The sequence below is a fragment of the Brachycentrus maculatus genome, unplaced genomic scaffold, assembly GCF_059751285.1.
Source record: "Brachycentrus maculatus isolate JH-2025_06_01 unplaced genomic scaffold, ASM5975128v1 h1tg000169l, whole genome shotgun sequence".
Classification (NCBI taxonomy): domain Eukaryota; kingdom Metazoa; phylum Arthropoda; class Insecta; order Trichoptera; family Brachycentridae; genus Brachycentrus; species Brachycentrus maculatus.
The window spans coordinates 99,558-111,032 of record NW_028280922.1 but is presented as its reverse complement, the minus strand read 5'-3'; the positions used below and the strand labels follow the sequence as shown (position 1 = coordinate 111,032).

The window sequence follows — 11,475 nt, the reverse complement described above, 5'->3', positions numbered from 1 at the left end:
GAAACCTGTTGTCCTGTTGTCGATCAGGAAATTAATGATACTAAAAGTAAAATGAAGGCTTTTTTAATGAATTGAAGTAAAGTTGATATATGCTACGAAGTTAACACTGTATATTTTCACTGGAAAAAGCCCGGGTTGCATTCTGTTTTCGGGAAAGAAGCAGTATTATCTTGATTGTTAAATACACGAAGGAAAGGTAATCAGCCTTAGGCTCTTTTTTACTCTTATATTTATTCAATCTATTAAATATTAATTTTGAAACCCCGTATCTAAGAATTGAACTTGGAACCAACACGATATCCAAACGCGCTGTTCACTATACTATGAAGACATTTAAAACCTGCTATTAATTTAAATAATATTCAATTGATAAAACGGAATATTATTTTGGTTAATTTCATCAATATTAAAATTAAAATAAAACATCATATTAGTTTCATAAAAGCGATGCTTAGCTAAAACTGGAAGGTATTTTGGAACGTACAATTGACGATAAGTGCGCTGAGTACTTGCAAGCACCGCTTCGACAAAATATCCTGAAGGCAGTTGTCGATTCCATATGTTCCATGATTCTATGTGGGAAGTAGATATGGTATAAGTAAGTAGAATTGTTAACGTGGTATGTGAATATAAAATGATTATTTCGTTTAACAATGACGATCCATGGCATGATCGTTTAATGTTTTCCAACGCGACCTATCGTTACTTTGTTGACAAAAAAAATTGACAGTTCCCAAATGACTTTTAATGAGTATAATATAACCTTAATGTCGGCTAAATTTCTGCATTTTTCGTAACTAGAATATAGGTAAAAATTAATAATTATAATATATTTAAAATAACATTTATCGAGTATTAAAATTACTTTAATCTGTTTGTCAGTAGATTCAAAATGATATATCTACCTCCAACTGGCAATAACCTTATCTAAATATCTAATCTATTATCAAAATATAATAAATATGCAGAAAAGATAGTTAACAATTCGAAAATATTTTTTTTATTGTCACTGTGCATATTGAAGCAGCTCAGTTTATATCTGACATTAAAACAAGGAACCTCTCAAGTAAATTAAGGTATGTATTATAGATAACCTTTGAATCTTGTAAACAGGTATGTATTCTAGATAACCTTTGAATCTTACCAAATATGATTTTTTGTATTGCGTAATACGCTGTAATAGTTACATAGGTTATAATATATTTATCTTCTTACCTGAGAGCACCGCGCCCAGTAATGCTTTGAATTGGATTGGTATAAATTACATAAAAGTGGGGATATCAGTCTCGCTCTTAGAGTGTAGTCCAGGATAATACAATATAAACTTAAATTTTCCTGGTGACTTTTTTGGGAATCGGACCCAGGTACTCCCACATGGTAGTCAATAGTGTTAATCGTGTCGCGTTGTGGTCCCGCGGTTAGTGTCGCGGACTCTTAAGTCAGAGTTTCTTGGTTCGAATCCACTCTACCACAATTTGATACCTATTTCTAATAATGAGCCGCTTAGGGTCACAGAAATAGTATGAAATTGAAATATTTGTGTAAATAATAAAAACACTAATATTACCCTAAAAAAAAATATTATTACACTAGATAGGCTCCGTGGCGTACTTAGATAAACAGTCAACTGCGAAACTGGCATTGCGGGTTCGATTTCCCAATTGCAAAATAAATTCGCAAAATATTTATTTTCAATTGGTCTGTTGTTTGTGATGTATTTTTCACATTTACCTATTTTCTATCCTTACTATTCTCTAAAAGTAGAGCCTTTGCGGGTTATTCCTTTAAAAAAATAAGGACATACATATCTGTTTTTTTTTCTCATTAGTAAATAAGGTAATCTTTACATCACTGTCATAAATAATAATAAAAAAATACTGAAGTGTAATTAGCAACAATATTTTTCATGTCAAATAGTTAAGATAAGATAAAAATGGCCATATTTTAGAGTTTAAAAATAAGTCACACATCAAGTGCATCACACAGATTTTTTTTCATGAGGGTATCATTAACACTTTATCTATCTTTCATTTGAAGAGTAACTTATTTTTTGATTTCCAGTTGAGTGAGAGTCATGGAAGTGGTTTCTGAGTCTCTGAAGTCTGTGAAGACGGGTGTGAATGGACTGTTTGTCAGCAAGGAGCCGTGGCAAATCGTATCTATTACTGCCACCACAGTTCTCACATCTGTTTGGATCTATGAATTTATTTTCAATGGAGAAGGTGAGCTAAAAATATGTACTCAATGTATTTGAAGTAAATTACCTTTTTAAATGATAAATTTGATTGAAAATTTGGTATTATCTTAATTCAATACGTTTGTTCATGTTGTTTATTCTCAATCTCACAATTTATTGAAAACTATAAAAAATATACGGTCTCGGGGTTGTCGAGTAGTTCGTAAGATTGCCCGCCACTGCATGCGGTCCAGCACTATTATTATATTTTGTATGTAGTCTTCCTAATTACCGGAGAGACAGTTCTAAATAACAGAATCAATCAATTTAGAAAGTAGAGGTGCATTATGCATACAGCGAAGTTATCTTAGTGTGAGGTCAGGTAAGCTGAAAGATTTTCAATACATAATTGATTCGACAGTCACTTTGTGGCAAAATCTATCCATTTTTAATTTAAGTTTTACTTAGTTAATACCACTATTTTTTAAAAAAGACGCTGTGAAAATGACTTTCTTATTTGTTTATTAACTAACTGCATAACACAATCAAATTTTACTTACATAATGCATTTTTTTGCAAAACAAATTAATACAAATAAAATTCATAGATGTTATAAAATTTGTTTGGTATGAAGATATCAAAAGCAGATCGAAAAAAGCATTCTTCAAATTGATGCGGAAGATCCCTGCTGTGCGGAGGAAGATAGATAGTGAGTTGGAGCCAATTCGAGTTGGGTTTATCAAGGATGTGGAGAACAGATTGCACGGAATGTATAGTGTACCCAGCATGCCACTGCAGGGGATGGCGGAACAACAGCTCATGGAGGAAGTCAAGAAACATCTCGCAATCGGTAACTTTTTACTCATTTCTTTGGCTTTATATGTATTAATATGTACTGAAAACTTATATGTGCCTCAATGGCCGTTGTTTATTATATTAAAATGATCATATTAATTTTATCATAATATTATCGTTGCTTTTTATTATCTCTTTCTTCTTTTGGGGTCTTTCTAATTACTTTAGGTTGGCCGCAATATTGAAATATCTTGGATGGTCCTTCGTTAGGGCAAAAAGGACCTCAGCAAATGAATCCCTATCAACTTCTGTATGTTGTAGAGTAAAGACTTCTTCCCCTCTCTCCATGCCTCTTCTGCCCTCCACTTTTTCCTTCATTAAGGTGATAAATATGTAAATTTTCCTATATTTTTTTGTTTATCATTCACTCATGTAAGATATATTAAAAATCCAGCATTAGCGACATGATTTCGTGGCCCTGTTTTTTTTTTGTTTCATTCTTCGAGGGTCAGGCTTCGCATTCATATGTTATATATTAATGGTCAAATATATATTTTTTTCATTCAGTATCGATATTCATATTTTTCAGAATAAACATATTGAACATAATAATTATGTAACTAAATTTCTTGGCGAATAAAAATAAAAATGAGGTCCTCTCTAAACGCCTTCAAATTTGTTTAAAATGGAGGGGAATGGTACCTAGTGCCTGACATAAGAAAAATGTGAATGAAGACGGCTTGATACTATAATCCACTTTGTTTGCCTGACCAATAACCAGTTTTTATTGGTTGCTGATCACATCACTATTATGGTCAGGAATGTTTGACTGGTCGGGCGGCCGCGTATCGGGAGCGGTGTACTGCATGGACCCAGACTTGGTGCGCATCACGAGCACCGTGCACGGACTGGCCGCCTACACCAACCCGTTGCACTGTGACATATTCCCCGGCATCAACAAGATGGAGGCTGAGGTCGTCAGCATGGCTGCCAACCTGTTCAACGGGGGAATGCAGGCTTGCGGGACCGTATTTATCTTCTTTTAAACCATTTTTAATTATTATTAATATGGAGTAAATTTAGAGAAACATTTTTTCAAGGACAAATTGCAATCGTGGAAGCCAACGAAAAAGAGATTTGCAATTCATCCTTTGGTATCTTCGAAGATAGTAGTTCTGCTACCTGTCATTGTTATAAGCATTATCTCAATCAGATACAAACACAATTTAAAACATTTGTGCAAAATTGAGAAATCTTGATCTTGTTTGTGATTCAAGGGCATGTTGGCATTAATATTTAGTGATGAATGGATTCTAATTGTTTTTCTCCTTAAAATAATGGTTATTAATAAGTTATGCTATGTGTTTTAAAATTTTAGAAGTTGAGAATAACCTTTGTTAATTCTTGTACATTATCATATGTACATATATTTTGTTTTGACATTTTTAATCATAATTTCAAATAGGAAGTTTATTTAGGTGACAGATCCTGTTGGTGGTATATTACTTGACTCAGGATGTTTATTTTTGGTCCTGCAGATGACCACGGGAGGCACAGAGTCCATCATGATGGCGTGCAAAGCGTACCGTGACCGCGCTCTGGACCGCGGCGTCCGGCATCCGGAGATGGTGCTCCCTGTTACGGCGCATCCTGCCTTCGACAAGGCCGCCAAGTACTTTTGCATGCGAGTGCGCACCGTCCCCGTGGACCCTGTCACCTACACTGTGGACCTCAAGGCTATGCGCAGGGCAATCAATTCCTCCACTTGCATGGTGAGTAAACCCGACTATTTATCATTATTAATATTATTAATAATGATAAACACCCTCTATTGGTGCACTTCTGTCTTGTATTTACAAAATATTTATTTTGTCAGCTTTTTTCTTTCTTTGGCAAATTATTCCAGTATGACTTCACTCTAATGATAGTGCTTCCAGTTTATGTTTTGCCTCGATAAAATTAATATTGTCTCTGTTTATAGTTGGTGGGTTCGGTACCGAATTTCCCTTACGGCACGATGGATGACATTCCGTCGATAGCCAGTTTGGGAGAGCGGTACAAAGTACCGGTGCACGTGGATGCGTGCCTCGGAGGCTTCCTGATTGCCTTCATGACGGCTGCAGGGTACGAGCTGCCCGCCTTCGACTTCCGCCTGAAGGGAGTCACTAGTATATCGGCTGATACTCACAAGGTATTGTTTTTTACCTATTACAGAATACATATTAACACTTCAACAACTATTCCTGCTTCACTACGTAAATTTATAGAGGATGAAAAGGAATATTGTTGAATTTCAGCCTGAAAATACCATATTTCATAATACCCTGTTTTTTGTTGTTTATATTTCTCAAACTTATATTCCGATCAAATTATGTGAAATGAGTAAGAAAAATCTTGTTGTGGTTAGTGTCACGGTAAAAAAAATAGTATGGAATCAAAATTATAATACAAGTATATATTTGAAAAAAAATGTGAACCCTGTCGAGATGCTTGACACTTAGAGTAAACTGGATCCTTAAACACTGTTGTTGATGTGTTGTTTAAATTATTTTTCTCAAATATTTTTTTAGGAGATATTATTCAATATTGGTGGTGCCCATATAATTACATATTTAATGTGAAAATGTTTGCAGTATGGCTTCTCTCCCAAAGGCTCGTCCATAATTTTGTACCGGGAAGCGAGTTACCGCCACTACCAGTACACTGTCACTACTGACTGGCCGGGTGGTGTGTACGGTTCCCCCACTGTCAATGGTAATTATTCTAAAACTAACTAACTAACTATTATTCTCATCCATTAATATAATTACCAACTGTCCTTGAGGTCTTTTAAGGAGACTTTAAGTTAAGGCCAGTAAATACAATAAACGATTGTTAAAAAAAAAACTAGAAAAATGATAATGATTGAAACAACTTTTTCATTGGACCTTAGACTAAAAAAGGTCTTTCACGCATTCAATGATAGTAATAAAATTGTAAACATTTTATTTGTGTGTGCTATTGGTACCTAAATAGCATTATTAAATTATTTTGTTGGTTATTAAAGTATTAAGGAGTTTTAAGAGTACACTGGATACCAATGAATAATTTCCACATTCAATGTTCTCCAGGATCTAGGGCTGGTGGAGTGATAGCGGCTTGTTGGGCGACCATTCGGCACTTTGGCTTCAACCGTTACGTAGAAATGACCAAGGCCATAATACAGACCACAAGATACATAGAAAATAGGTAATTTGGTTTTCTTAAAAGGACATTACTATTTCATTTTGTTTTTTGCATGTTGCTTTGTTTATTTAATGCCATTATTTATTTCCTTTTATACAGCTTGCGAGGCGTTCCGGGTATATTCTTGTTTGGCACTCCAGCAACTTCCGTGATCGCTATCGGCTCCCGAGAATTCGATATACTTCTCCTCTCTGAAGAACTTCACAAACTCGGTTGGAACCTCAATATTCTTCAATTTCCATCTGGGTAACTAAGTTTATGTCTAATGAAACTTGATTTATATAATTTAACAGTTCCTTTGTGACCAATTAGGTGAGCGGATGTCGTAATATGGTTTATTGTGTATTTCCAGGTTCCATCTTTGCGTCACTCTCCTTCACACCAAGGACGGAGTTGCCGATGCCTTCATACAAGACGTGAAGCGGGAGACGGCACTCATCATGAAGAATCCTAGTAAACCAGTGGAAGGAAAGGTCAGTGGAACTCCATCTGCCTTTTAGGAGAGATGTTACATACTTACTAATGCTGTTCTAAGTTTTATGTCTTCTGTTATTTACCATCCAAATTTCTCCTGACCGATTCATTGCCATTCCTTTTTAGAATGGTGGCATCCATATTTATTGAATGGATGCTTAAAGATATTATTTTTCGTTTTAGTAATACCTCTCCGGATACTCCAATTCCTTACCCTAATGATTGACAGCAGCAAAGAATTGATATTTTCTTGAGTAGATTATAGGGCTTTTTTATTTGTCAATAAGCACAAGAAGAGAAAAGTTGTTATTGTTTTTTGTTTTTTTGTTTTGTGTTTTTATCTTTGTGAATAAATGCAATACAGTCATACCTCAATGCTGGCACTTATAAAAACGTAATTAACAAGTTTTATATTATTTTTTGACATCTCATCAAAGATGAAGAAGAATATGGAAGTCTGGGCATTTACGGGGCTTACGGATGACCGTCATAGGCTGGTTTAAGTGATCACTTTACACACGTGTAACATTCACCAATTCTACCCATTATTGACAACCACACTACTCAAATTCTTGGAAGTTCTGTATATATGAACCAATTTAGAAACCTTGTTCTTGAATCACTAGAACTTCACTAGAGATATCTATTGGTGAGATGTAAAGAAGCTTTTTACTAAGCAGAAACTCTTATATTAGTATGTGAGGCCCGAATCCTTGATTATAATCACACACATGAGAAACGCCAGAAAATACCATTTTCATTTTTATTATTTACCCTTATAATTTGACCAGATAATTTATTTACAGCATTTTTAGTGTGTCCAAATACTTGTTCACAAAATCTGGATTATCTTCAAATACAGGAGTTATTTTCATATTATTTTTTGACATCTCATCAAAGATGAAGAAGAATATGGAAGCTTCCATATTCTTCTTCATCTTTGATGAGATGTCAAAAAATAATATGAAAATAACTCCTGTATTTGGAGATAATCCAGATTTTGTGAACAAGTATTTGACCACACTCAAAATGCTGTAAACAAGTTTTATTTTAAAGCAACTATTTTTTCAGATGGCATTGTATGGAGTGGCTCAAGCCCTTCCTGACCGTTCCCTTATTTGTGATATTACCAAATACTTCATCGACTCGATGTACCATATTCCAAAGAATACAACAGTCGCTATTAAACCAATGGGAGAAGAAAAACTGATACCAGTAGTAGAAAACAAACTTAAAGCAACGGCAGAAGATAAGCCTAAACCAGTAGTAGAAAACAAACTTAAAACAGCGGCAGAAGATAAGCTTAAACCAGTAGTAGAAAACAAACTTAAAGCAGCGGCAGAAGATAAGCCTATACCAGTAGTAGAAAACAAACTTAAAGCAGCGGCAGAAGATAAGCCTAAACCAGTATTAGAAAACAAACTTAAAGCAACAGCAGAAGATAAGCCTAAACCAGCAGCAGAAAACAAGCCCAAACTGGGAGCAACAGACAAACCTAATACATAATTGGAAATACAATTCTCTTATCATTCATATAAATATGTAATTAATAATTTAAGTGTACTTCAAAAGTGAATTTAAAAAGTATTTTAAAATTTTGAGAATTTTATCGCAAAGTCTTTATACTGTACATTTTACTTGTACTCTGTACATTTTCACAGTATTTAAATTCCTCTTGGCATAGAGAAAAATCTGTCTCTTTTTTAAATATCTTTCATGTTTGTAATATTTTACTGTTTTCTTACGCAAAATGTCATATTTATGTTAATGAATTCATTATAATTGAGTCGTGTCGGGTTGTGCTCCCACGCCTAGTGCTGGGGACTCTGAGTCTGAGTTTCTGGGTTTGAGTCTACTCTAACATAACTCGATTAACTGATTGCTGTAAGTACATCAATGTAAATAAAGTATAGCGGTTGATACAATATATTTCTGTAGGGACGCATCAATTGTACTCTGGCTTTTAAGGTGGACAACCTTGTAAATTATTGCACTCTGTTGAAAATTTAAAAAATTAAAAATATGTATAACTTTTAACAAGTCCTCATTTTCCTTACTACTAAAAATTTCATTTCAAGGCAATGTTGAAATGAAATTTTGAGTAGTAAGGAAAATGAGGAGCTGCAAACAGCGCAGCAATTTGGTATATTGTCGGTTTTTACAGCTCATCGAAGAAAGGGAAATTTGTGCACTAATTTCACTGGTCGTCATAGATCCTAGTTAAGCAGAATATTGTCTCAACTTAGTGATAAACCTTATAATTTACTATTAATTGGTTTGATTTCTTGATATTTTCCCGGTATAAGGGATTGCCCACTTGACTAGCAGACCAATTCAGCGGAATTGACTGTACCTTCTATTCCATGTTTTTTTCTTCATATAGCAGTAATGACCTTAACCAGTCCAACTAAGGCTTATTTACTTACATCACATCTATCCCATCACATATATCCCACTCCTAGTTCTGAGAATTTCGAGCTCAGAACTGATATATATATATATATATATATATACAATTTATTTTTGGATAATTTTATCTTTTATTGTCACTTTTTTAAATAAATTTATTCACAGAAACAGTTTTACATAGGAAGTTAAAACATCTTAGTGTGGTAAACATATTGTTTTAATTTGATCACCTTTGTTTAATATAATTTGCGAACATCACATTTGGGACGGATAAAAATAGATAAAAATAGAATAGAGAAAAAGATACTACTGTTATTTAGGTACAATATTGTAATCTATATTTTATAGGAAATTGATACATACCTAATAATAAAAGCAAAATATATTTTGTATACTTAACTACTTTTTTTCTACTTCTAGTAATAATTTACAAACAACTATAGAATAGATACTTTATTGAAACGTAATAATATGTATTTACTGTTGGTAAGTAGAATATATATTTTGTGTATAATGTTTTATATTTCATATATTTTAATATACCTTTATTATGATACATTGTTCAAATGAATTTTAAATAAAATATCTAAAATGTGTATTTTTATTTATTTATTTTTATTTATGTATTTCAGTTTTACAAAATGTTTATTGTTCTTTTTTTATATTTCGAAAATAAAAATAAGGCAATAATATTACAAAGCCACGCAGTGTCCTTTGCACCCATAAGCAGGCTTACCAAACGTCCCGGTTTGACCGGGATTATCCCGTTTCCAGACACGGGTCCCGGTGTCCCGGCCGGTTTAGATTTTGTCCCGGTTTGCGCGAGCACTGTCTATTTATCTATTCCGACGTTGCATTTCTTACATAGAATGATTGGAAAACAGTTTCTGTAGAGCCGAAATTTTTACATGGATTGGACTACATCGTGTATTAAAATGGGAAGAAATAGAGAGATCTGCAGAAGGTATAAACGAAACACACCAATCAGATGAACGACAGCAAATTAATGCTGATAGTCTTTTTTTTAATTTTGATATATACGGTACTATAGTACCATTTACATAAATATGTATAAAAAAACACATCAATTGCGACACATCAATTTTACAAGTTGTTATAAACTACTTACATAGAAAAATGTTATAAGAATGTTATAAAAAAAAAATGCTAAAAAAATAAAATGTTATGTGTGAACCACTTACAATAAACATTTTGGTTTTTCCAAACCCTATATAAATGTAAAACATATTGAGAGTAAAAAATAACATAAATAAACCTAATATCTTTTCATCCAAAACGTGACATTCTATGGGCTAGGAGTAAATTTGTTATTGCCAATTTACATTGTTGAAGCCATATATTATAGAAATCTATATTGGTGGCATATTCGTTGCTAGTATTTTGGATTCTAAATATGGGAGTATTAAAATGAGCTACCGTCCGAGCATTTGGACAATAAAATAAAGTAGATGTTCTACTAGGCCGTGGACGTTTTTGATCAACTAGCTCAAAAAACTTTTTTGCATCAAAAATTGAAGAATGCAGTTATACGACAATCCAAACTGAATATGTGAATACTGAATAATGGGTCCAATTATTCAAACATTTTGACGAGCAACAAAAAATGTTTCGCTTAACGAGTAAGATGCTGGAACGAATTATGCTTGTTATAAGAGGTTCCACTGGATTTGTTTTTTTTTTCTCTGCCTGTCCCGGTTTAGAGCTTCATAATTATGGTAACTCTTAAGCCTTATGCATCGTTGGGTGCGGATGAGGATCAGAAGAGAAAGACCAAGAAAAATATTCAAAGAGTGGTTGGATATCTCGTTGCGTATTTGTTTTTAATATATCTTTTTTAAATTTAAATATTGGAATGTTTCATTCGGTCAAGTGTACGACTGCTAGAATACAAGGGTTTAAGAAGAAAAAATATTTTGTAAGTCCACTTTAATTTACGACTTAAAAATAAATAAACGAAGTGTCGTTTACCGATGTAATTTTACATGAATATGCTGTTTTTAATTTATAATCCAAAAAATACTTTTGACTACTGAAAAGAAATATTTTAAAGAATGATCGAAAACAGAACAAAACGGGCTATAACAATATTGTTTTATATGGCACACAAATACAAAAGTATCTACTCGTATTCGGGACCAATTTTAGCCGATATGATTCGTTACTTTTTCTGATGCGAAAATAAAGTTAGATTTGTTGAAAGTAGCGAAATTATGGGTGCGAGAAAAAAATCTAAAAAATCATACCCATTAACACCTGTCGGCTTAAAAAACTAAAAATTATACACATTTACAATGTCTAAAAAAGCCCTCTTTGTCTACTTTTACCTAATAATCTTTGTAAGGTACATTCTTCTTGGGAGGACCCAAGTATTGTAT

The 11,475-nt window shown here is 33.3% G+C and overlaps 1 protein-coding gene across 4 annotated transcripts; it reads left to right on the top strand.

The window, feature by feature from the left end:
* The first annotated feature begins 57 nt into the window (after nucleotides 1-57).
* Nucleotides 58-8,474, top strand: LOC148308323 (sphingosine-1-phosphate lyase-like). Of its 4 annotated transcripts, XM_088261887.1 has the most exons (12): nucleotides 740-808; nucleotides 883-1,076; nucleotides 2,062-2,222; nucleotides 2,811-3,026; nucleotides 3,791-3,999; nucleotides 4,510-4,743; nucleotides 4,953-5,162; nucleotides 5,605-5,725; nucleotides 6,082-6,199; nucleotides 6,296-6,442; nucleotides 6,549-6,669; nucleotides 7,742-8,474. In XM_088261887.1, exons 3-12 carry the CDS (start codon nucleotides 2,075-2,077, stop codon nucleotides 8,174-8,176), a joined length of 1,959 nt encoding a protein of 652 aa, XP_088118013.1. In that variant the 5' UTR covers nucleotides 740-808; nucleotides 883-1,076; nucleotides 2,062-2,074; the 3' UTR covers nucleotides 8,177-8,474. The 4 variants fall into 4 exon arrangements, with proteins under 4 accessions (XP_088118015.1, XP_088118014.1, XP_088118011.1 ...); XM_088261889.1 differs by lacking the exons at nucleotides 740-808; nucleotides 883-1,076 and adding an exon at nucleotides 58-196; XM_088261888.1 differs by lacking the exon at nucleotides 883-1,076 and having other exon boundaries at nucleotides 678-808.
* Nucleotides 8,475-11,475: the final 3,001 nt, after the last annotated feature.

Coding starts and splice junctions, on each gene's coding strand:
- LOC148308323 (XM_088261889.1), top strand. CDS start 2,075: ATGGAAGTGGTTTCTGAGTCTCTGAAGTCTGTGAAGACGGGTGTGAAT. Junction 2,223..2,810: donor ATTTATTTTCAATGGAGAAG/GTGAGCTAAAAA, acceptor TTTGGTATGAAG/ATATCAAAAGCAGATCGAAA. Junction 6,443..6,548: donor ATTCTTCAATTTCCATCTGG/GTAACTAAGTTT, acceptor GTGTATTTCCAG/GTTCCATCTTTGCGTCACTC.